The following is a 23,253-nucleotide window of genomic DNA, read 5'->3' as shown; positions in this document are numbered from 1 at the left end:
TGTGCTGAATTGTCTTACTAGTGAAGACAAAGAGCGTACTCGAACATGGATATCAAATACATTCTTACACAGATTTCAATCGGGAGAGAAGAAATGGAGACAACACAAGTTGGATGAAATGACAAGGAGGAGAGAGTGCAAGCGGCGTCGTTTAAGGTGAGGGGAAAACGTTTTTTTAAAAAAGTTACTGTTCACATGGACTTCCCTGGTGAGTTTCCACATGCACAGTTGATTCTATGAAATGTAACTGTGACAAGCAGCTTAAAGCACATCATCCAGGAGACACAAAGATTTCAATCTATCGACATAAACACTCTTACAAGTACCGTTCAGGTCTCCAAGCTGACAGATGTCAAGCACAAGTACCTACCAGGCTCTCCAAAGATGAACAAATCATACGTCCGCTTAAGGCACGGTGATCGAAATGGTTGTACACAGTGTTGAAATGCTTCCAAAGGCTCACGAGAACAGCTAATTTTCCTTTTGTCGATATTAATTGAAATACTTGTCAACGGGGGCGGGGCTAGAATTGTCCATCTGAAAAGTGCAAACGTCCGATGCTCCAGTGAAATTGACGACCTTTGACAAATTGACGAAAAATTGACGACCTTTGACATGACGATGGGACGTTACATTGCCCCTCCTGTTTCAAGACAACATTTTTGGAATGTGGAAAAACGCAACGGGGGTGCTCGAAGTTGCTTTCAGTTCTCCTTCCTGGTGTCATTTTTTTTTTCTTGTTACTCAAAACAAAAACAAAAATGTGCAATTTGCAGAAGACGATACAGACAAAAAGTCCCGGCTCACCCCTTTGAATGGAAGTCCGTCCTTTTTTGATTGCAGCGTGACCGGGGATGGATTTGATGCTGCCGGAACTTGACTCAACACACCTTTGTGATCTTCGGGATGAACGGTCCACTGTTGCCACGGATACACACGAACATCTCGTAGATTTTCCCAGAAGAGAGGGCACCGTTAATAGCTCCATAGGAGGACGTAGTAGATGGGACAGACTCTATTTTCGTCCACTTCCTGTAGATGGAATGCCACTCCAATACTTCGGCAGATATACAGGTGCATCTCAATGAATTCCAATTTGGTGGAAATGTTTTTGTTTTCCTCAGTAGGTCAATTTTTGTAGATATAACTAACACACAGGGAAATGCCACCTAATTTCCACATGTAAAAATGATTTGGAGTGTTTCTTTTGTCGTCCAGGGCACACAGCTGCTATTTGCCCAGGAAAGCATACGTGCCCCGCCGCAAATAGTGAAAATCTGTGTGAAGACCCTCCAAAAAGGCCTGAAATTGCTAGTCAATGCCACAAGACGGCGGCTAAGAAATATTTCTGTGAAAATTAAACTCCTCAACTCACAACAACATAGAGCCTTAGCAGCAAAATGCCACAAGATGGTGCCAAAGTAAAGCTTTTAATGCTTTGGCTGAAGCACAAGATAAGCTTTTTGGTGGCGAAAAGGAGATTAGTTCCACAGTAAAGAAAAAAAAAATCTGTTATGAGTTAAATTTGTGAATGGCAAAAAACAAATACGCAGGTGCTCACTGTATTCGAAATTTTCGAGACTTGGCTTTTTGTTAACCGTAATGTAAAACCATGAACATTATGAATCAGGAAATATCTCACTGGGTGTTGTGAATCTACATTATATGTGAAACTATTGAAATAAATGCAGTTTTTCACAATTCTGTATTTTATTGAGATGCACCTGTAGAGTGTATTGCTACATGTTTCGACATCTTGCATCGGTTATAGAAATCACTCCCTGGGGAAGACCTTGTCCCTGTCCAACAGCTTTTTCTGTTTTGTTCCCACAGGCTTCACCTGCAGGACTGTGCATTTCTCACTCAGTCTTCCTGCTGTTGACACGGCGATTCTGTGCCTCGAACGTTACGAGTGCTCCGCGGCTTTTGCTGTTGCAGTGCACCTGCGAGAGCTGCAGGCCGCTGTGAAGCACCGGCCCGACGCAGCACATGGACTCGATCTCCTCCAGGAGGCCTCGATCCTGCATCGCCGCCCCCAAGCCTTTGGCGTGACCCAGACTCGGCAGTCCCTCCGTGTAGTCCTTCTCCCAGGGGACCTGCACCGGCTGGCTATTCCTGGCCCTGCTCTCCTTGCTTGCCTGCCTGTGCAGAGATTTCTCCTTGTAGTGCCTCACCGTCTCCTTGGAGAGCACTTTCCTCCTCAAGATGCCGGTGGAGCCTGTCGGGTTCTGGGCGGGAGGGGGCTCGGTGCTCGCCGGGGGCTCAGAAATGGTCCGGGTGCGGGGCGCCGACACTGGAGAATAGTTGGGAATTGAAGCAGCGTGGGACAAAGTTGGAGATGGCGTTGTGGCCGTAACTTGTTGAGATGTTGACAGAATATAGGAGAAGCACTCTCCTGCTTGTCTCCTTGGAGGTAGAGGACGCGGACCGGGCTGCTCATCTGTTACGAGCACAGGGGGCACAGGGGTATTTTTTAGGCTGCTCTTGGCAGGCTTTCTGCGTGGGGACGGCGGCAGGTGCTTCCCGTGGACTGCGCTGTCATCCTGACCCATGTTCCAGCCCCCCTGATCCCCCACTTCGTCACAATCCCTTTCCTCTGACGGCTGACAGTCACCCGCGGAGTTAAATTTACTCTGAAAATGATCGGACAAAGAGGAATTAGGAAAGCTTATGCCAACAATACAGTCAAATAAGCCATTTCCTATGAAGTGACATGAAGTGAGTGTGTGTGTGTGTGTGTGTGTGCGTGTGTGTGTGTGTGTGTGTGTGTGTGTGTGTGTGTGTGTGTGTGTGTGTGTGTGTGTGTGAAATAGTTTTGAAATGGATCTGCAGTGGCTTAAGTATAGTTCAAATGCCAGGTTTTGGGCGATATAAAAAAAACAAAAACAAAGTGAGACCACTTAACTCATTCACTCCCAAAGACGTTTTTAAATGTCTTTTCAGACTTGGTCCAGAATTGGCTGGTACTGAATGAGTTTTAATGAGCTGCATTACACAGTGTGTTTCTCATACCGGGGCGTAGTCCAGGTCCTCCATGGACCTGAAGAAGTCCAGGCTCTTGGCTGCACTGAGCCTGCCTTGCTCCATCGTGCTGGTGTTCAGAGAGTCCAGGATTTCCTCCAGCAGGTTCATCTTGCCTGACTGCGAGGAGTCCATGTCCAACTCCAAAGAGTAGCAGTCATCGCTGTCCTCCGCGTATGACAGCACATCACCACTGTCCTCTGATGAGATCCTACGGTGGCAACATGTTGAGAGAAAATGCTGATGTAGAGATGCAACCAAAATACATGGAATGTGCTATACAGCTCCGTCCATTTCACTAATTCTATTCAAAAATGTGAAATTGACATTGAGATTCATGATGAATACGAATGACAGAATGCAGGATTTACTTTTCTATTTATCAGTTTATGATTTTAGCTCACTTTGATTGCAGACAGAAAAATGGAAATTCTTTTTAATTGGGAAGTTACGTAGATTGCAATATATTATCCAAGGTGTTTACAATAAATCTCTAAATGATGAGCACTACTGAGATAAATGAGCTTCTGTATGGTATTCTATGTACTCAATTCAGATGGACCAGTATGTATTACTTTAATTAATGAAAACCTAGATGGACAGTATTTTACAAAGAAAATATCAGCAAGCCAACACATTAAATCGTCCAAAAATAGTCTGGTCAAATTATCTTGTTTTTCCCATTAGTGTCCACTTGAGGGCAGTACAATCTTGACTTAAAAAATAACTTGCCTTGAGCATCTTTTGCCCATTGAGTCGCTTGTTACTCAACAGAATGAATTGTGGCTTTGATAGTACAATAGAGTAAGAATGAATAAAAGAAGCACTTACTTGCTAGCGCTGTCCAGCTCATCATCATCGAGCCCGAGGCCAAGCTCTGGAGGGCCCTTGCTCATGGGAGACTTGTTGAAGTTTTGCTGTAAATGAGACAAGTACAAAAAAAAAAAATGCAAAAAGACAGAAATAGAAGAAGATTAGAGGAAGATACATAGCGAGGTCTCAAGGGACAGCTCTTGTTTTATTGGACCAGAACCCAAAGAGTTGCTATATTAGTCAAACTGGGGTCTGGGGGATGAGAATGTTTAGAGGTGTTTTATCAAATTAAGCATTAAGTCTGTTCTGAACGCAGGCCCGGTGTAATAACATTAACGATCGGCGCTGTAACATCTCTGCACATGGTGTTTGTCAGCGCAATGTGCTGAATGATCAGTACGTGGTGCCGTTTAGTGACACAGCGGGTTTAATAAGCCACCTGTGTAACGTGTTTAATGTGCGGGTTCAAGAAGAGACAGAAGCTTTTACACAGCAACGCGGGACGCTCCCCATCTGCTGTGGGCCACTTATTAACATGGCCTCCCTCCACCATCACGCACATGTCCCTCCATCACCGCCAGTGCACACGCTCTTCTTTCAACACCATCGCTCGCCTTCTAATTGACAGCCGCCTCACAGAGCGGTCATTTGTTTATATTGTGGGCAGCAAACATAAATGTGTACATATTCCATAGTGCATTTGTAAAGGGGAATTATATTATTTTTCCGTTCTTTCGACAATACTACGTTCTATACAACCGCGCTAGTCTAAACACAGCATTGAATGTTGTGTTTTGAATATGAGTTCAGCACTAAAAATCCACCCGCATACAGGGGGTGGCCATTTTGTCTCTTTCGGTCGACTGAAAATGACATCACAGTAGCTCAGGGCTCAGGTAACAAACAATCACGGCTAACCTGTTTTCTGAAGCTGCGCTATGAGCAAGTGTGATGTCATTTTCATTTGACATTTTCATTTCAAATGGCAAAATGGCTGTCCCCTGAGACGGATGAAAATGGGTGGCTTTTACTCCTTAACTGAGATTCCACAAATTCTCATATTCCACAATATTAATCAGAACGCCGTGTTTAGACTCGTAGGGCTGCATAGAAGATATTCTTGAAAAAAATTGGGGGGGGGGGGGGGTTGACTTCACTTTTGGTCATTTTTTCCTTCATGCACTCTTCAATGGAAAACCATTAGAGCAACCTCTTATTATTGATGAACACTCACACCGACTAAGCTACTGTATTGAAATATGATCTTGAAATATGATCAAGCATAGTGTCACATTATTTTTTAGGGGGCTGGGTGATTACTGTAAAAGGTTTGATCATGACTGTACTAGTGGAAAGCTAGATGTTCTCTAGTAGAATGTTATAATGTCACTTCGAGTAATAATAATAATAACAACAATGATAATATGACAGTCCATTGTGAAGACATGTCATACAGTAGAGGGAAAAAAACTCCCACATTGACTTGCTAGTGAGGACAAAGAGCGTACTAGTACATGCATCTTAAACTGCATATCAAAGATATTAAATAAGAGCTATAACAGTTTTCCATATTTTGTCAACTATCACACCACACAATCAAAGGCCAGAAACAGGAATAAACTCCTTCAAATAGGAGAGGAGCACAGGGGGTGCTTGAGAGTGTTGTGTTTGCTGCACAGAAACCGAACACACAGTGATAAAAGGTAAACACGAAAAGGAATGATGCATAGAAGAAATAAGATGCAAAATCATTCGAGGTGAGCGGATGTGCCTCCTGATGGGGGGCAAAGAGGAGGAGCCAATAGGTGGGGCCGTGCAAAGAGGTGAAGGACAGCATTGGATCCGTGTCCTGAGCCAGTCTTCATTAGTGGACACGGTGCCAGCCAGATGGGCGGAATCGCTGTGGCTGGCATGGCCTCATTTGGGATACACACGCACAAGAACACACGTAAGGACACACACACGCACGCGCTTAAGATGTGTGCAGTAGTCACTTAAGCCTCTCAAATCGTGGGCCTAAGCAGGAACACATGTGGCGGCAGCGCTGATTGGCCAACTCGCTGCCCTTCCATGGTAGCTTGGAGCTATAATGAAAGAGATTTGAGAGGGGCTCTGGCCCAGGATCCCTAAACAGCATTTAATGGATTCCTGTGTCAGGGCAGTAAATCTGGAGCCGGGCTGACGTGGCAGCCAACCAAAAAGCCGGCAGAGCTGCGATGCACCTGTGATACACACACACACACACACACACACTCACACACACACTCAGTGTGTATGAGGCTTTTCATTTGCGCATGCTTGGCAAAGTGGGGCCTCTCTGTGCAGCTAGGTGTTTATTAAAGCAAGGTGAAGCCAAACACAAGCAAACACGGGTCATGAGGCCCGCAGGACGCTGTGATCTCGGTTACAGCTTTGGTCCCGTCTGTCCGAGAAGCGAGTTCCACAGGGAGCCGTAAACGGACGGTCCCCACCCGACACGGCCTCATCAACTTGTCATTACTTCTTTTCGCGGTGAGAACCCCCGAGCGCGACGGTCACAGTTATGCAGTTTCTCAACAACTTTAGTTTTCAGACTTTTCCTCAACAGCAGCTATTTGTCTGACTCGTGAACTCGGATGCGCTGTGCACCAATGTAAAGAACAAATGCAATGTTTAAGAGCGGAGGCACCCGCAGTCAAATATAGTCAAGCCCTGGGCCTGACAGCGCAGAGGAGAACTTGACAAAACAAGAACAACAGACTATCATCCTGCTGCTCCATTAGCTCCTCGCTGTGGGCTAATAGGAAGCTGAAACGTGCAAATGAAAAAGTGATTCCCCCCCACCCCTCCCCCCAATTGTCTCACATTTTCTCCCTCTGTTACTCTGACGCCACTTTCGTCTTGGATTGGGCAGCGCCGCCAATCAGCAGTTTGTTAAATTTTTTTCTCTCTCTCTGACGGGAACATTTATTTCTTTCGTTATCATTTTTAGCGCTTTGATCTGAGCTCCGGTGCGCTTGGCGAAAGAGCAAAAGGATTGGGAATAGCTTCAGTTCAGTATTTGGACATAAAATCTCAACACGCTGGCCGCCGCTACCTTCACAGGCCGGCCTGCGAGTAAATGATGAACTAGACGCTCTGACCTCATCCTTACCACCTCAACAGTCCCAGTGCTAGATGTCTCCAAACATTTCCCACTTCTGATGCAAGACATTACGGTTCATTTGTGGTTATAAGAGGAAAATCTAATCATCAGCATCCATTTCACCAAATGCTTTCCCCTGCATGGCCACTTATTCAGAGCAACTCTCTGTCTCTGTGGCGGGGCCAAACTCTAGCGGGCCTTAAAAGCCCGCCTTACATTATGCATTTCATAGGGTATTTTCAGAGTGGCCACTGATCTCACAGCTTGGCAGCGTATGTAAAGAGATGCCGGTAAAATGCAAACAAACCTTGGGGAGAAGCAGAGACTCTGCAGAAGTACGGCCAAGTCTGCCTGTTTAAGAGCAGCACGCTCCAAAGAGGTGGAGGAAAACACTGTTTGAGAAAAGCTCCAGTGCTCGACCATCCAACTGGCCTTCGCTGAAAGGATACTTTTAAAACAGGAGCCACACAGTATATAAAAGAAGGAAAAGGTGCCGCATGCTTATTGGATTAAACCGACAGTCTCATCCAGGTGTCTGGGGGAGAACAGTGGCAGTGCAGTACACAGTCCCTGCCTGGAGATGGCACTTTGGTTTCAGGAAGTCCAACCAGTGACACTGAAGGAACACCCGGCCTTCTTTTCCATGATAGACTTTGGCTTCGAATTAAAAGGATGATAGATACATCCAAAAAAGAAAATTAACTGATAGGTATTGGTCAAGTTGGTACGAGAGCCCTCTAGCAACAGAACACCTAATATCCTATGAATAGGTAATGACAGATCACCAGTCAGGACTATCAAAAAAAAAGTGGGTGCTTAAAAAAAAGGGTGCATAATGATGGAAGTATGTATTAAGGATCTTCAGGTTTATGGAAAAAAAGGGAGGGGGGTAGACAGCATTAGTTTGTTTATTTGGTCTGTAATTTACCTGGTTTGTTTCAAAACGAATCTCCCTTTCCGGTGAGGCAATCATTGATTCGAATTTATGCCTTTCGGCAAAAACAGACTGCTTTTCGCAACTGTTCCAAAGTCCCTTTTTCTCTTTCAATTGAACTGGCTCAGGTTGCAGATCATACATTTTAAAACAACGTTTCGAAATTATTCTTTTCTTCAATTTGCTTCAATTTAAGTAAAAAAATAAATCTATTCACAGAGACACTGAAAAAAATACACAATATATTTGCCCCTTTTTCAATGAAAATGACTTATAAATCATACTGAAAAATTGATAAACAAAAATAAACAAATAAGACAAAGCTGACACGAATGCTGAAAGATGTAACCAATGGCCTTAAAAACTTCATATGTGAATGCTGCATGAAGGAACAACCACTTAAAATACAATACTTCAATCTTTTAGTGATGATGTATTGATAAGGATGTCAACGTATATATATATATATATATATAATATATATATATATATATATATATATGTACACACACACACACACACACACACACACACACACACACACACACTCTCCATTCATCCAGTATATATTTCCTAAACATATCCATCCGGCCATTCATCCATTATTATCTCATCTCATTATCTCTGCTTATCTTCACGAGGGTTGCGGGCATGCTGGAACCCATCCCAGCTGTCTTTGGGCAGCAGGCGGGGGACACCCTGAATTGGATGCCAGCCAGTCGCGGGGCACACAAAGACAACCAACCATTCGTAATGGCAATCACACCGAAGATCTATTTAGGGCAGGCGCGCCCAAACTTTTCTGACAGTAGATCTACTTTTCGATCAACCTACCTGCCGCGATCGACCCATTACTGCGCACGCACGCATATATGCACGCACATATGTACACGCGCATGCCATGATGAGCAATAGGCTGACGCTGAGGCATGCGATGCACTTAGGCAGCCTGTTAACGTTCGTAGCTCACACGTACCGTTTTAAAATGCGTCTCTCGGCCCTCCTGATTCCCTTTCTCTGCCCGTCCCCTCGGTGAATTGTACAAAACAAACTCTGAACGAGAATAATGATAACGATAAAAGATATAGCGCAACAACTCACAAGCTGCAACTGCAGACGTCACCGTAGGTTAAAGGTTACCTGCTTTAATTTCTTTTTTAAAATACTTTTTGTGAAAGTGAGACCGATAGAATGATTAGGGTGCAGTCTGTATTAACACAAAAAATATATTATAAACATGCACAGAGACACAAATGTTTTTTTGTTTTTCCCATTACACCCCTTGGATCGACTTGGGACCAGTCCTTGATTTTCTGGTCAATCACGATCGATGTCATGTTTTCAACACAGTATTTGTATAGCTAAATTAATAGTAGGCTTTTAGAGGATTGATATTCAATTTAAATTTGATATTTACATTATTTTACACACACGCGCACACACACCCACACACACACACGCCCCCACACACACACGCGCAAACGCACACACAATTTTCCTCATTAGAGCACACGTCAAGTCATGTGTCCATATTTTATAGTTTACGTCTCCACTCGCCATAAATATATAAGCTGTTTCCCACTGATGGTTTCCACAAACATCTCCAACCACGCATTTATTGAATTCACGTATACACACACACATACCCACGCGCACAAGACACATACTGAGCTGCCTCTCTGACTACGCACATTTTGTTACACTTAACGTTCTGTGAAAGGAGACCTGAGGCCAGTCAGAAAGCTGCTGTTTAATTGAAGATTTTGGTTTCAGCCACCTCCGCTCTTTATCCAGCTGTCACTTTGTTCCTTGTGACAGGCCCGAGAGTGGACAACACATGCAACCTGCTAGACAGCCTGACGCACCATCCACTAAAGCAGATGATTTTATGCCTTGTTCATACAGTTCCTAAGGGAAACTGAGAAGTAGTTTCATAAATGCATCTTTAATTTATGGTCGTACAATTATTAGTGATGAAACAAAATATCACTGAAAAGGAGGATGCCACATTTTGTTTAGGGTCATAAAAATAATATTAACGAGGAAACTAAAAGTGAAAAGAAGAAGTACAGTGGATGTTACCTCAAGTATTTTTAATTTATTCTTTCAAATTTATGAAGAAAGTGATTTTTATAAAGCTGTTTAAAGCTTTTTGACGTCTTTTGACTTCATCAAGAAAGAGAGTTCCATAGATTTACACCACATCTCGTTCCACACATACTTTTCGGAGTGGTTCGGGAATAAGTGCTTTTTTTTTTTAACATATTCTCCCGAGGTTGTACATTCTTTCTCTTGTGTTGAACATTTTTGGAATATTTGCTGGAACCACATTCTTGAATTTTGAACATCAACTGATTTGTTTTAAATTCTACAAGGTCCTTCAACTTGAGAATTTTAGAAAATTAGGCATAAGAATGATCACAATTTCCTGTAAAGCTGATCATTCATATTGCTTTGTTTTGTATTATATATAATGCTTCAATATTATTCTTCTATGAGCTTTCTCAGGCCTGTACATAATCGGTTAAATGGGGTAAAATAAGAGAACAAAAGATGATATATCAAGCTTTCTCATCAAGACCATACTTGGATTTAGTCATTCAAGCCACAATCTTTGCCCTTTTGGTTTTGATCTTTGTAATGTGCGTTTTCAGAGAAACGTGATGATCAAGGGTTTCATCCAGAAATGTGTGCACATAAACTCTTTCGATTTCTACGCAATCCATCACACGTTATCCAAGAAATATAATCTTCGTCTTTATGTTTGTCTCAATGGTTCAAGAACAACATCCTCAATGGACCTTCAAAAAGAGATGCTCACACACAGGGGAGCCAAAACAGTGGCTGTTGTTTGAAGCCACCAGCCTTGTTTTCATCAAACCAAAGGGCCCCTCCTACACCCCCGAATCAACAAGCTCTCCAAAACGTTGCAAATCACCCACACCCTGCACATGGCTCGAATGTGCACATAACACGACAACAACACACACAGTGTGAACTTCATTCATGTCATTTCTATTTGCCGGGCAGAGTGTTGCAGAATCAAATGAATCACTGAGGAAACTGGAATGTTTTTCAGCTTTTGGAAGTTGTGTTGCTACTGGATGCTTCTGGGGTCACACAGCAGAGCAATGCCAATATTTTGCGTGTAGTCGGACTGAAAAATGTATCACGATAAAAGTATTTCACTTTTTTTTTTTTTACTTATCAAATGAAGAAAGAGTCATACATGGATTCCGAATGAAATACAATAAAACGATTCAGAGTACAAATACCATTCAAAACATTTTGGTTGTAAAACTAGTTTTCAAGGAAATTTACTGTACAAAAACGTCGTGTGATATGTAATTGGTCACATCCATGCTGCCCTAGCAGTGCTGTAAATGTTTATTTGCGGATAATGTAACGATGCTACCCCAGAGAATTAATGATAATGATATTGTTATTCACGCATCAGATATCTATGGCGCTTTTCTGGACAACTGCGCACTCAAAGCGCTGATATTGGATACATTATTCATGGACTCACTCACTCACACTTTGGTGGCGCTAAACTACATTCTGGAGCCACAGCTGCCCTGTTGCAGACAGACGGTTGCCAGTGGGCACCTACGTCCCCTCTACCTACGCCCAAACATTCACACCCAGCCGCACACCACACGGAGTTGAGGGGGTAAAAGTGTCTGGCCCAAGAACATGACGACACATGACTTGGACGGAGCGGGAATCGAACAGCGGACCCTCCGCTTATTTCTGAGCAACGGCCCAGCCCGGTAGCATTGATACAGTTACATTAACCTTCATTCATTGTCATACAATGTAAATGCAGCGTCTAAAAAAAAAACAAAAACAATATGGTCTCTAGCGCCTGTATTTCAGTTGAACCACCGTCAAATGAAACTTGTTAGTGTTGGCACAACGCTTCAAAATTTCCTCTCATGTGCTTTTAATTGTGGTGGAAATGTAACGCCATACTGTCGCCTGCATCCCACAAAATGCAGTTCAAGACAGGGGTTTTCCTCCAGATTTTTTTCTTATTTATCAAACATTCTGTTGAATGTATTTTATTTATTTTTGCGGGACATACTGATACATTATCAAGGCCTGCTGTGTACCAGGAATGTAATTTTTGTTGCATTATATACAGTATATCAGGGAATGGGACAGTTCTGTTTTTTCCTATAATTAGGGGATTCACCAACTTAAAAAAAAAAAAAAAAGTTATTGTATTCTATATAGATTTTGGGGGAATTTCAAGCAGGTTTTTTTTGAGGGGGCGGGTGGGTCTGAATGAGAGGCTGAGAGTACACAGGTATATGCTTAGTCAAGGCCCCCCTAGAGAAAAAGGATAAAAAGCATGTCTTATATTTTAACCATCAGCGCTTAAACTCCATTGAACTAGCTTATTCCCAATGAGGTCAGTTTCTGGTGCAATGAACACCTGCTTCAGACCAAACAATACTACTGTACCATAATTTCACTGGGAGGAATGTGCAGGGCAAGAGCACGGCAAGGGGAGAGAGACACACAGAGATAAGATGGATGAGCTACAAAGGCTGCTTTTGCCCCCCTTAAAATATAACACTTAGGTTGAGGCAATGAGGAGATCACGTGGACTTAAAAGAATGTTACTCAAATATAGTTTGCACAAAGACATACCCATAAACAATAAAATATTGATGAATTGGAAATATTTCATACCATTTTAATATACATTGAACATTTGGCCATCCACGGAGGTGCTGTATTATTTCTTTGAGTGTCTCTTATTATTCCATGCAGGGATCCTAGCGTAACACCCACAATGATAACAGTGTCTTCAGCATTAAAAATAACAGACATTGTCAGTTATAGTGGCAACGTAAGATAGCTTCAGCTGTGAGGGGCCAACCGTTCGTGGCAGATGAGTTCATTTCCAGTTCGGTTAAATTTAGCGTGTATAATTTTCTCTCCAAAAGACACTCATTAATTGTCCTGCTAATTTGCTGTGCTCCAGGGTATGTATTGATATATTCCCCCCTTCCCACCATGTACCAGTAGGAGCATGTGCCGTCTTCACCAGGGCAATCAGATGACATTTTGACCAGCTAACATTTTTATTTATCATTACTTTTGTCAGATTCAAGTTAATTTTGTGACCACTGTGGTTTTTTTTTTTTCTTTTTTCATTTTACAGAGTGGTACCGATAATGTAGTCCACTTGTGTACAGATAGAGTCATGGTAAAAATGCAAATGTTGCGAGGATATTGGATGTGGCTGTGGACTCCTGGACAATGATAAATACACAGAGCGGTGGGACATGCAACCTTGGGTCCTATGTGACCCTCCGACAGTGGTCTCCAGGGGCCCGTTACCGTAGCAATGAGCAACACTTAATGGCATGGACACGATTGTGAGCGAGTGTGTATACTTAATGCTTCATGTGTGTGTTGGTAAGTGCGTGCACACATACATCGCATGTTAACTGTTAATCTGTGAGCATCCTTTGTAAGCACCCAGAGAAGGTCTTTGGGGGGGAGGCCATAATTGCCCTTCCTCTGTTCCCCTGAACCCCCCTACCCACTCCCCAGGCCTTCGCACCTTCTTCTGCGCTAAGAATTTCCAGCCTGGTTTCACACACTGGACACACAATGCTAATTAGAGACCCCACCATCTCTGCTAATCACATTTTTTTTTTAGAGGAGCGGTGACAAAAATGTCACGATGTGCATTCAGACATTCTGTTGAAAATAGAGATTGGCGTGTTATTGTAATATAACAATGAGCAAGTAAACTTATGTGTCCCTGAGGATGCCTGCATGTGTTAAGCACTGACCAGACATGCGCATTTAATCACTAAATTCCCTTAAAGCTGACAAGCAAATGTTGACATTAACTGCAGTAGAATCCAACTTTATCTGATCACATGTGTGTGCTTACACTCGATACACACAAAGACAAAAACACAATCCTCTCAGTGGACAAGCGAGTTTTTCAACAGAAACACTGACTGGCATATGAGTTGCGTCTCCTGTCCGCACTGTTCTGGGAGAGATACGGCCTGTACAACAAACAGCAGCACGTGGACAGAAAACAAAATGCTTATCATGACTTTTGGCACTCAAATAACGTACTTCCAAGAACTGCAACACAGCAGACAGTGAGGTAAGATGATGAGGGAAGAAGAGTGTTGGGGTGGAGTAGATAGAGGGCGCGAAAGGAAAATGGAGGTGAAAAGCTGCATCCGTTATCAGTCAAGCTCTGTTATGATCAGTGCCGAGGTAGTTAACTGATTTACTGGTGTATGTGTATGTGTAGGTGCGTGCGTGTCATACCCGTCTCATTCTTTGCAGTCGCCTTGGAGACAGGCTCTTGGTACTAGTGGGGGAACCTGCACAGACTGTCATCCCTTCCTCCTCTTCCTCCTGTGAGGCCGAACATAAATCTCAGATGTTGTGTTACAGTACGTGCAATCAACTTGCAAACATGCCAACAAGGCTGTAGTCCAAAACCACACACATGCAAAAATTTTCAAAATTTCTATGTATTTGTCCATTTTCCAAATGCGTCAGTATGTATGTCAATATATAAACTTGGATTTCCTGCACGCTTTACTTCACTGGGGAAAAGGGCATGGCCATGAGAATAAGAAATAAGAATTTTGCTGCTCAAATGGAATGTGATTAATCCACCTTCAAAAAAAATGGGCAGAATAAGTCAAGACAGCAAGATTAAATTTGGAGACAGCGTAATTCAAATAAAACAAATCACAAAGATCACATTTTATGTGAGAAATGAATGCAGCCAGCTGCTGCACAGAGTTACTAAATTGCTTTGAGGTCTCACCACCCAACAAGTATTGCTCAAGATTTGATGCGCTGAAGCAATTTCAAGTCAGTGACAGGGGGCATTGGAATGCAAAAACTGGCTTTGAACTCTGAGCACCACGCTCTAATCGCTGCTTGGATTTTTAAAGCCTTTGCAAGTTGAAAGATTTTACTGTGGAGATACACTACATTCTTTTTATAGTGTTAATATAACGAGTGACATTGTCAATTACTTAATATGGGGATTTAAATAGAATGGCATAACTGCATGGGGTTGTGGGAGGGGGAGAAAAAACGGGGTGGACATTGGGTGGAAAAAAGAACAAGGAGAAAAAAAGATTTTAAAAAAAATCTGTGAAAAAGTGCGCCTTCTGAAGTGCGAGTAAGCAGTGTTACTATAGCTGAATCTACATGTTAACTACAAACAGTATAAATACAAATGCATAATTAAGCAATAATATAAAAACAAAATAGTTGGTTTGTCAATCATCGTTGAAAATTGAATTTTCAAGTATTTTCAAAAAGATTCTTCAATCCCATTTTTCCATTAGCTCAATGTCAAATGATATGTTCATTGTGTTTATTGCTTTCAGTCTGTTTTTAGTTACCGGTAAGTTTGCTTATTGAGTGAATGCTTCGTAGGGTGCAAATCCAGCCAAGAAGATAATTGGTACTTAGTGTGCCTCAATTAATTACATTCAAGCCGTCGGCCTATTCCGCTTTCAGATCATTTGGAATGTGGCTACCGAGTTTAAACTTCAGTCCAAGTCCTTTACTGTCCATTAACAGCTGGCAGCAATGTCAAAAAATGACCGAATCCAAGCTGATGACTTCCAACAACAGAGGACATAAATTCTTTGCAAATCTTTGAAAGCGATGACTGAATTTTTATTTGCCACTCCTGACTACGCGGGCATGTTTGCGTATAGGCGTGTTTCACAGAGGGCTGCGTCTTGCTCATGTTGCTCGTAATCAGTGCCCCACTGACAGATCAAGCTGCTTTTGCCTCATCAAATCCGGCAGACTTATGGAAACATACACCTCGTTACATTAGCTTTGAGGAAATCACAGGCTCGCTGATGAAATATGCAGACAATAAAGGGGAAAGAGGGGCTGGGGTGACGTGACAGGCCATAGCCAGAGGGGCGTTGGTTAAAAATGTACAGGCGTGAACAAAGCGCCGAGCGGCCTTCGGCAGTCATTAAAGAGTCCTGCACAGGAATCACACGTTCCATGCAAAGCAGCCTTCGTGCCTCTTGCTATGAGGGGTGTGCGTGTCCGGCTGCAACAGCCTTGTGTGTATGGGGGTGTGTGCGCGAATGCTTCTATGGGCCTTTGTGTGGGTGTGAGGTTTGAAGGTCCGTTCTGCTGCTCACCCGTGGTTTAAGTCGTCCTTTAATGTCTCGGATCCCCCTCTTGGCATGACTTTTGGCCTGGGGGGGGAACATACACGCGGATTATGAATCTCCCACCTCCTCCCAAAACAATCCTGAAAATCATTTTGTTGTACTTTCATTTGATAAAATCTGAAAATAATCGCCTAAAAGCGCACCCGACCACTTTGAAGCACTTATTGTACAGATTTTAATGGTAGAACACCGCTCATCCAGCATGGACCGACTTACATCCACAGCACGGCTGATCTTTTATGCTTTCTTTTTCTGTCCAAAATGTCTTCATTTGACCTTCATCTTAATTCACAGTAGGTGATTTAACTATGTGCACCTACTAAACATGTATATGCAGCAGACTTGCAAGGGAAGCTCACCTTCCCCTAAAATGTCAAAAAGTACGCAATCAAATATATGCGTGGACGTACAATTGTGTGGACATGTCATTGACTAAATATGTGCTACAACGCGCTCAACTATTGTTTCGAATCAGCTGCTTCTTACTGGTTACGACGTGACTCTCTTGTCATTCATTCCCGCAGCTTCACTGTGCTTTAAACTGTGTGCACGCTGAGCGTCGACCGCGTGGTAAGTTCAGTGTTGTTGTCCCAATGCATTGAAACAAGACGCGTTATTGGATAAATGCTAGTTTTGTCCCGCCCATCGGACGCTCAGCGTCTCTGGGAGTCTATGGACAGTGGGCGTGTATCGACTGGCCGGGACGCTCAGCTTTTCTGCATGATGATTGGATGATCTGACTGAGGCTGAATCTCTTTTTGATTGACAGCGAAATGAGCCAATCACCAATCTTATGGTGATGGCATCCTTTTCATTTTGTTTTGAAAAGGAACGGAGAGGAGAATTCACGTCTAAATACATAGACACATTTTATGATGTAGGCCGAAATTGAGCTTCCCCTCCTTGACGGACCAGCGCCCGCCACTGATATGCTGCCTGCTGCCGTTTGTGCAAGAGCTTTTACCTTTGTCACTGCCGTGTTGATGAGCGCTCCTCCCCTCTGTTCACAAAAACAGTTGCATTCGTCAGAATTCGTGAACATGCACAACCAAAGGCAATTGGATTATGAGGCACACATGGCATGATGCTGCAAATATGAAAGGTGTAGTAGAAGCTTTCGTGGACTACAAATTGTTTATTTGCATAAGACCTGCCCTGTGTCGATATATTTTTTGGTGTGTTACGGCTCAATGTTCCATTGATGGTGACAACTCAAGTTTTTCTGACTTTCAGTCAAATCGAATACTTCACGTTTTAGCGCGCTTACGAGTATTTATTCCCCCAGTGGCCCTCAGCCACCTTGTCATTGAATACATTGCTTCTCATAGTGTGATTTTCAATCTCACCGTCACCGGCGAGGAGCTGTAAATAGCACCGCAATTCCACTTCAGAGTAGTATTAGTATCAATCACCGCGTAAAGCTCACATTTCATGGCATTATGGTGGTTTTTATTTAGAAGCGGAGGATGGGAGGGACATCGCTTGATTGATATCCACTTTGAGGCCAGCTGACCGACATTCTGGAAGGGAATGTCTTTCTTACAGCGCCTTCCGCTTTGCCGTCTCATTCGCGCTCCCTTTAGGTCTCAAGTAAAAGCACAAAGCGTTGGCTAAACAGCTAAATAGGGAAAATGGCAGGCTGCGTTTCAGAAGTTGGCAGAAGGGGGAGAGCGAGAGGAGCGTGGGGGGGGCCCGAGGTGAAGGCCCCCCTTATAGATCCCTGTCAGTCAGGAAATGTGAACTTTAACAAACCTTTGAAGAGCACTCTAGAGAACTAATTCAGCCTCAGCTGACAGCGGGGGGAGAGTTAGAGACAGTCGGTGTAGTGAGTGAGAGGAAGAGACAGAGATTGGATTGGGAGATGGGGGGACGGGGGGTTCTGTGACAGAGATGAAACGAGGGAGGCAGATAAAGAGAGACAGACAGTGAGGGAAAAAAAACGAGCGACGAAAAAGGAAGGAGATCTATGTTCCCGGCTTGGTTTAACGTCGTAACACCAATGTTTGCAGCCAGATCAACACGTCATGTCCGTCGACGTCTTGTCATGTCAAATCACTTCTGTCTCCACCGTCCGGCTGCACGCGCCACTTCACACATCCTAAACGCTTGTGCAGCTGCACCCGGATATCCTGGGCTGCCCGTTCTCTCAAAGCCAAGAGTTGTTGTCAGTTATGCTTTTAATTAACTTCAAAGAAAATGGCGTGAGAGGTGAAATGGAGTTACATACAGCGGTATAGAAGCAGTTATGGTAGTCGGGACAACGTTCATACCTTGACGGTGTGCATCCACTGCTGGTAGGACTTTGCGTTACCTGTGGAGAAAATTGAAATAAATATCAATGACTCACATCGGGCTTCGTAGCACTCAAGTCCTTAAATAAGGACTAAGGGGTGACACATTCAGACGCGGTTGTGTTGATTCAACAAAATAAAAAGTAAAATATGGAGGTAATGAAGAAAAGGACGGAACAAATACATAAATCCGATTTGATGAGTTCATTGCAAACTAGTCATGTTATTTGTTGTGTTGTTTGCTCTCACTTGCTATACATGGTGACAAGCTGAGAGGAAAAGGAGATGTATGACTTTGGAACTGAAATTTTGTTTGATAGAGACAGCCATTATTGATACACGTCCTATAAATTCCGGACAGGATTGTTGAAATATTTCATGAGATGATTGAATGTGCAAACAAAGGAAAAGCTGCATTTTAGTGTTTGGTTGAAACACTTTACTGTTAAACACAATTTTTTAAAATTAAAAAATTAACATTGCAACCACAGCTGTCAACAGATACGAGTCTTCATTTGGCTTTCATTTTTATTAAATGAAGGGAGAAAAAAAAAACGTGATCAATGTTTCGTGGCAAAAGTGCACCAGTCCAGTGCGGAATAGGCTTCTGCATGCAATGTCACTGTTTTTATTTGGCTAGTGATGATGCCGTAAGCCAAAATAAGTGATGATGAATGGAATAATGACAAATGTTTATCACGGCGCATGAGGGAAAATTGCGGGTTGAGGCTTCTTTGTAAATATAAGTAAAAACCTCGGGCGCTCGCTTTACAATTCCTTTGGGATTTCATTTCCTCTCAGGTGTCTGTTGTGTCTTCAGTGTCATTGTTGACAAACCAAATGTAATTTTTTTCCATCAATTGTCTTTTACCACATCCAACCAAATTTCCAGTTACCTTTTTATCATGTAGGTGCCTATCAAGCATGAATGGAACTAATTCAGTTTGAAAAGGTGCTGCTTTGTTCCTAACTTTTGACTGTCTCCATGTCACTTCAAGGTGTTTTCCAAAGCTTGATGTTGCCTTTAATGTCAATAATAATTAGAATCAACCAAATAGTCTAAAGCAGCTCATCAATGCATCTCATGTATTCGCATTTGGATTTCAGAGGAAAACCAGCAGTGTTTAAAGGTTTCGCGTTAGAAAATAGCCCTATAAAACTTTAACACTCAGTGTTTCATTCATCCCCTTTTTACATGAGCACGATGACTTTTCATTCGGAACCTGAAAAACGGCAAGTTAATCCGAAGCGACTAATTGATGGACAGCTCCGCCACAACTCACTTCCACAAAAGCCCCCCTCTGTGATCTCTTCTTCAAACACGTCGGTGAAGCCGCGGCCTGCGTTCAATTTGGCCAGTCGTCCGTCGATGAACTACAAACATAAATTACAACTGCTTTATTAAAGGAGAGAAGGAGGGGCAAGTTACACACTTAAAGTGATATACGGACACATGCACAAAGAGTCAATCACTGGGGCGACACTGGGGTGTTATTAATCCTGGCGGACGGAACCACAAGACAAAGATGAGGCGGTTTGCAGGTAATGGAGACTTGCTAATGTGGAGCAGGTGAGCGAGCATTGCAACAGATTGCATGACGAACGGCGTGCAAGACATGAGGAAGTTTCATTTCCGCTCCTTGGAACAAGTAAATCACCATCTCATAAATATGAAGCTCACAGCCAACAAAGCACACATTTCACGAAACCCCACAAAGTAGCATCCAAGTCAAAGACTTAGAAACACAACATCAAAGTGGCATAAATGTCAAACATAACCTCAAATAAAGCGAGATGGCACAATGTTTTCTTTGACAAGAACTGAGCTCGTCTACGATATGTATGGACCTTTGGAAAAAATAATGCAAAGAAAATTGTGAAAAATAAATCTTTTTTTGGATGGGGGTGGGGTACAGGTCTGGCTTTTAACACCATAACTAAGTAAGAGGACAACCCGTGAAGTTTATTTCTGAAGGAGAAGGGGTTCGTATGTCACAAGGACAAGTGATTATTTATGTATCTATTGATTACCTTAAGTCAAATTATATGCAAGACGCATCACTAAAACAATAAAAGCTGACCTGACTTATGATTTCACCCCGCCAATCAGCATAGACAGCTAATCACAGTAGAGATATAAAAGGAGAGAAAAAGAGAAATATATGTATAACGTTAAATATAACTAATGATTATTATAAAATATAAACCAATCTTTCAATTGCTAGGGTTAACATTCGTAATTTCCTTGCCAAAGAATGAGTGGCCAATTAAGGGTAAAGGAAGATAAAATATATATTTGTTTGTATTTTTGTTCAATGTAAAATAATAAATAACCAAGTGTCTTTCCCCCTTGAAATAACTTGTCATGCGTGTGTGCGGTTTGGTTGTACGGTTAAAATAAAGACAAACAACATTCAGAAATGTGTGTTTCTCAAAGGATACTGATGGATTGATATTCTTCAATGCACCCCAAAAAAAAACCCACATAAATGTTTCACTTAAGAACATGCTATATATTGCGAGTTGCGCAAGCTGTGGCTGGGCAATTTATCAACGTAATCCCTAAATTGATTTTTGAAGGGGTGGGCTCAAATTGATTAAAGTACAGGAAAAAAAATATACAGAAATAAAAAAATCAAATGATCCCCTTTCCAGCTTTGGTAGCCTGTTTATACTGATAACATGCATGAGATTTAAGTTTTCTTGCATCTACTGTGTGCAAGATTATCAAGAAATTCACAGCCTATGGCACGGTAGCTAACCGCTCAAGACGTGGACGAAATGGAAAAACATTTTAAAGGTTGCGATGAATAATTGTTTGAATGATGGCGAAAGAACCTCAATCAACTTCTAATTCAGGTGTCAGCTTGCACTATCCGTCGCCATTTGAATGAAAACGGACACCGTGATAGGACACTCAGGGTGACCCCTCGCTGACACAAACAAACAAGTCAGGCTGGAGTTTGCATCGACTTATCCAAAATCCCCCTGGGAGAATGTCCTGTGGACAGATGAGGCCAAACTAATTGAGAAGGACATCAAATGAACTGTTTGCCAACAACAAAACGAGGCCTTGAAAGAAAAGAACACTTTCCCTATGGTGAAACATAGTGCAGGTTCACTGATGTTTTGAGCTTTCTTTGCCACCTCTGGTACCAGATGCTTTGACCGTTTGCATGGCATCAAGAAATCTGAAGACTACCAAATAATTTGGGGATGCACTGTCAGGCCCGGTGTCAGAAAACTGGGTCTCCATCAGAGGTCAGGGGTCTTAAAGCAAGACAAAGACCCAAAGCATACTTCAAAAAGCACCCCAAATGGCTGAAGACACAACGCTGGAGAGTTCTGAAGAGGTCAGCAATGAGTATAGATCTAAACCCAATAGAACACCAGTGGTGAAATCTCAAAACAGAAGTTGGAAGAGGCACCCTACAAATTGGAGACCTGGAGGTGTTGGCAACAGAAGGGTGGGCCAAAAGTCCAGCAGAGTGGTGGAAGAAACGTGTTGATGTTTGACACAATGGGATTTAATTCAGACCCCCAACCACCACCACCAAAGTATGCGCTGCTAATTATTAAGTTTGTCCAGTTGATTTTAGGAGTGGAATGATGAGATTTGGCAACACCCATCCTCCTCACCCCCTGGCTGCTTTTTCCCCTCATGTTCCAATGCCAAAAAAGAAAAAAAAATAGAGAAATAAACATGAATAGAGATGAATTTGTAATTGCTACAATTTTCTGGGTAAATTAGTGCGACATCTAACAAAATCACAGGGGTGCCAACGCTTTTGGCCAGAACTGTCTGCAAAATTTTATTTACAATTTCAGGAGCAGAGGTGAATCTTGTTTGGATGCAACACCTTTTATCAGTGTTATGTTCAGTTACAGTTTTGTTTGTTAGGCATTGATCCCAAAGGAAATATCGTTTCCATTCATTGATATTATTTTTTTAGGGGATGTGTTTAAAAGGCAATTTTTAAACAATTGTTTGTTATTTTTAACTATAAGAGGAACAAAATTGTTTAAAATTAGTAATTGTTTAATTTTCTTATTATTAAGGGGCTTTAAAGGGAGGAGAGTCATCTATTTCATTTTTAGGCCAGTTCACCCAGCCCTTGTGCGGCTCTAATTTGTTCCTCTTTGCAAGTGTGTCCAACACCCAACAAGAGCATAGGTTGTTTTTGGCCATGTTGTCCTCTGGGACTGCCGGCTAACTAACAAGCCGCGCGGCCACCCGCTCCTCTGGTCAGGAGGCTGGAAGCTCATCATTAGACCATTTTAATGAGAGGTGAGAAACTACTCGACTACTCGGCTGCTCTAATTAGCGCGCATAATCAACCCAAATCAACACCCGAGCCAAAGATGCCACTTATCTCACTCAGGCTGATTACCTGACTCATTGTGGGCATTAATTATTACAGACGAATCAGCACAAAACCAATGATTTCTGACCTACCCAAAATATATCAAGAAAGCGAGAACAAATTAGCAGTATGTTAAAATATTTTTCAGTCTTGATGTTCCTCATCGAGCTACACAAGTTAAAGATCAGAGAAGAAACTAAAGCACATTTAATCCTCCATTCCATGTAACTTTTCTTTTTTCCGGAACAAATCGTGCTCCTGGTGTTTCCAGGAGTCACAACAGTCTTGATTAATTATCTCCACCAGGAAAGGTGTACTTTCTCTGCCATTGAGTCTGTCAACACGGTTATACACACACCCAAAAAAAAAAAACATCAAGCCATCTTTTAAAGCTCTTAATGGACATCCAAAGAAGTTAATTGACAAAGAAAATAATAAACTGATTACGAATAAACTTTTTACAGTCGTCTTGGCAAATACATTACGTTCT

At 42.4% G+C, this 23,253-nt stretch overlaps 2 protein-coding genes across 7 annotated transcripts in view; one reads left to right on the top strand and one right to left on the bottom strand.

The window, feature by feature from the left end:
* Positions 1 to 23,253, top strand: part of crb1 (crumbs cell polarity complex component 1) — a 226,567-nt gene that overhangs the window by 32,454 nt on the left and 170,860 nt on the right. The window lies entirely within an intron of this gene.
* The window catches only part of dennd1b (DENN/MADD domain containing 1B), a 142,209-nt gene continuing 119,998 nt past the window's right edge, over positions 1,043 to 23,253 (bottom strand). For all 5 annotated transcript variants that reach the window (XM_052073906.1, XM_052073908.1, XM_052073909.1 and 2 more), the window contains 8 exons: positions 19,683 to 19,773; positions 18,379 to 18,419; positions 17,073 to 17,108; positions 16,076 to 16,132; positions 14,208 to 14,297; positions 3,853 to 3,938; positions 3,013 to 3,232; positions 1,043 to 2,633 (listed from right to left, as the gene is read on the bottom strand). In XM_052073906.1, the coding sequence (XP_051929866.1) occupies positions 1,860 to 2,633; positions 3,013 to 3,232; positions 3,853 to 3,938; positions 14,208 to 14,297; positions 16,076 to 16,132; positions 17,073 to 17,108; positions 18,379 to 18,419; positions 19,683 to 19,773 (1,395 nt within the window). In that variant the 3' untranslated portion in view covers positions 1,043 to 1,859. The remainder of the gene's footprint in view (positions 2,634 to 3,012; positions 3,233 to 3,852; positions 3,939 to 14,207; positions 14,298 to 16,075; positions 16,133 to 17,072; positions 17,109 to 18,378; positions 18,420 to 19,682; positions 19,774 to 23,253) is intronic.

Source organism: Hippocampus zosterae, chromosome 8 (genome assembly GCF_025434085.1).
Source record: "Hippocampus zosterae strain Florida chromosome 8, ASM2543408v3, whole genome shotgun sequence".
NCBI lineage: Eukaryota > Metazoa > Chordata > Actinopteri > Syngnathiformes > Syngnathidae > Hippocampus > Hippocampus zosterae.
This window is presented reverse-complemented; position numbering and strand designations above follow the sequence as displayed.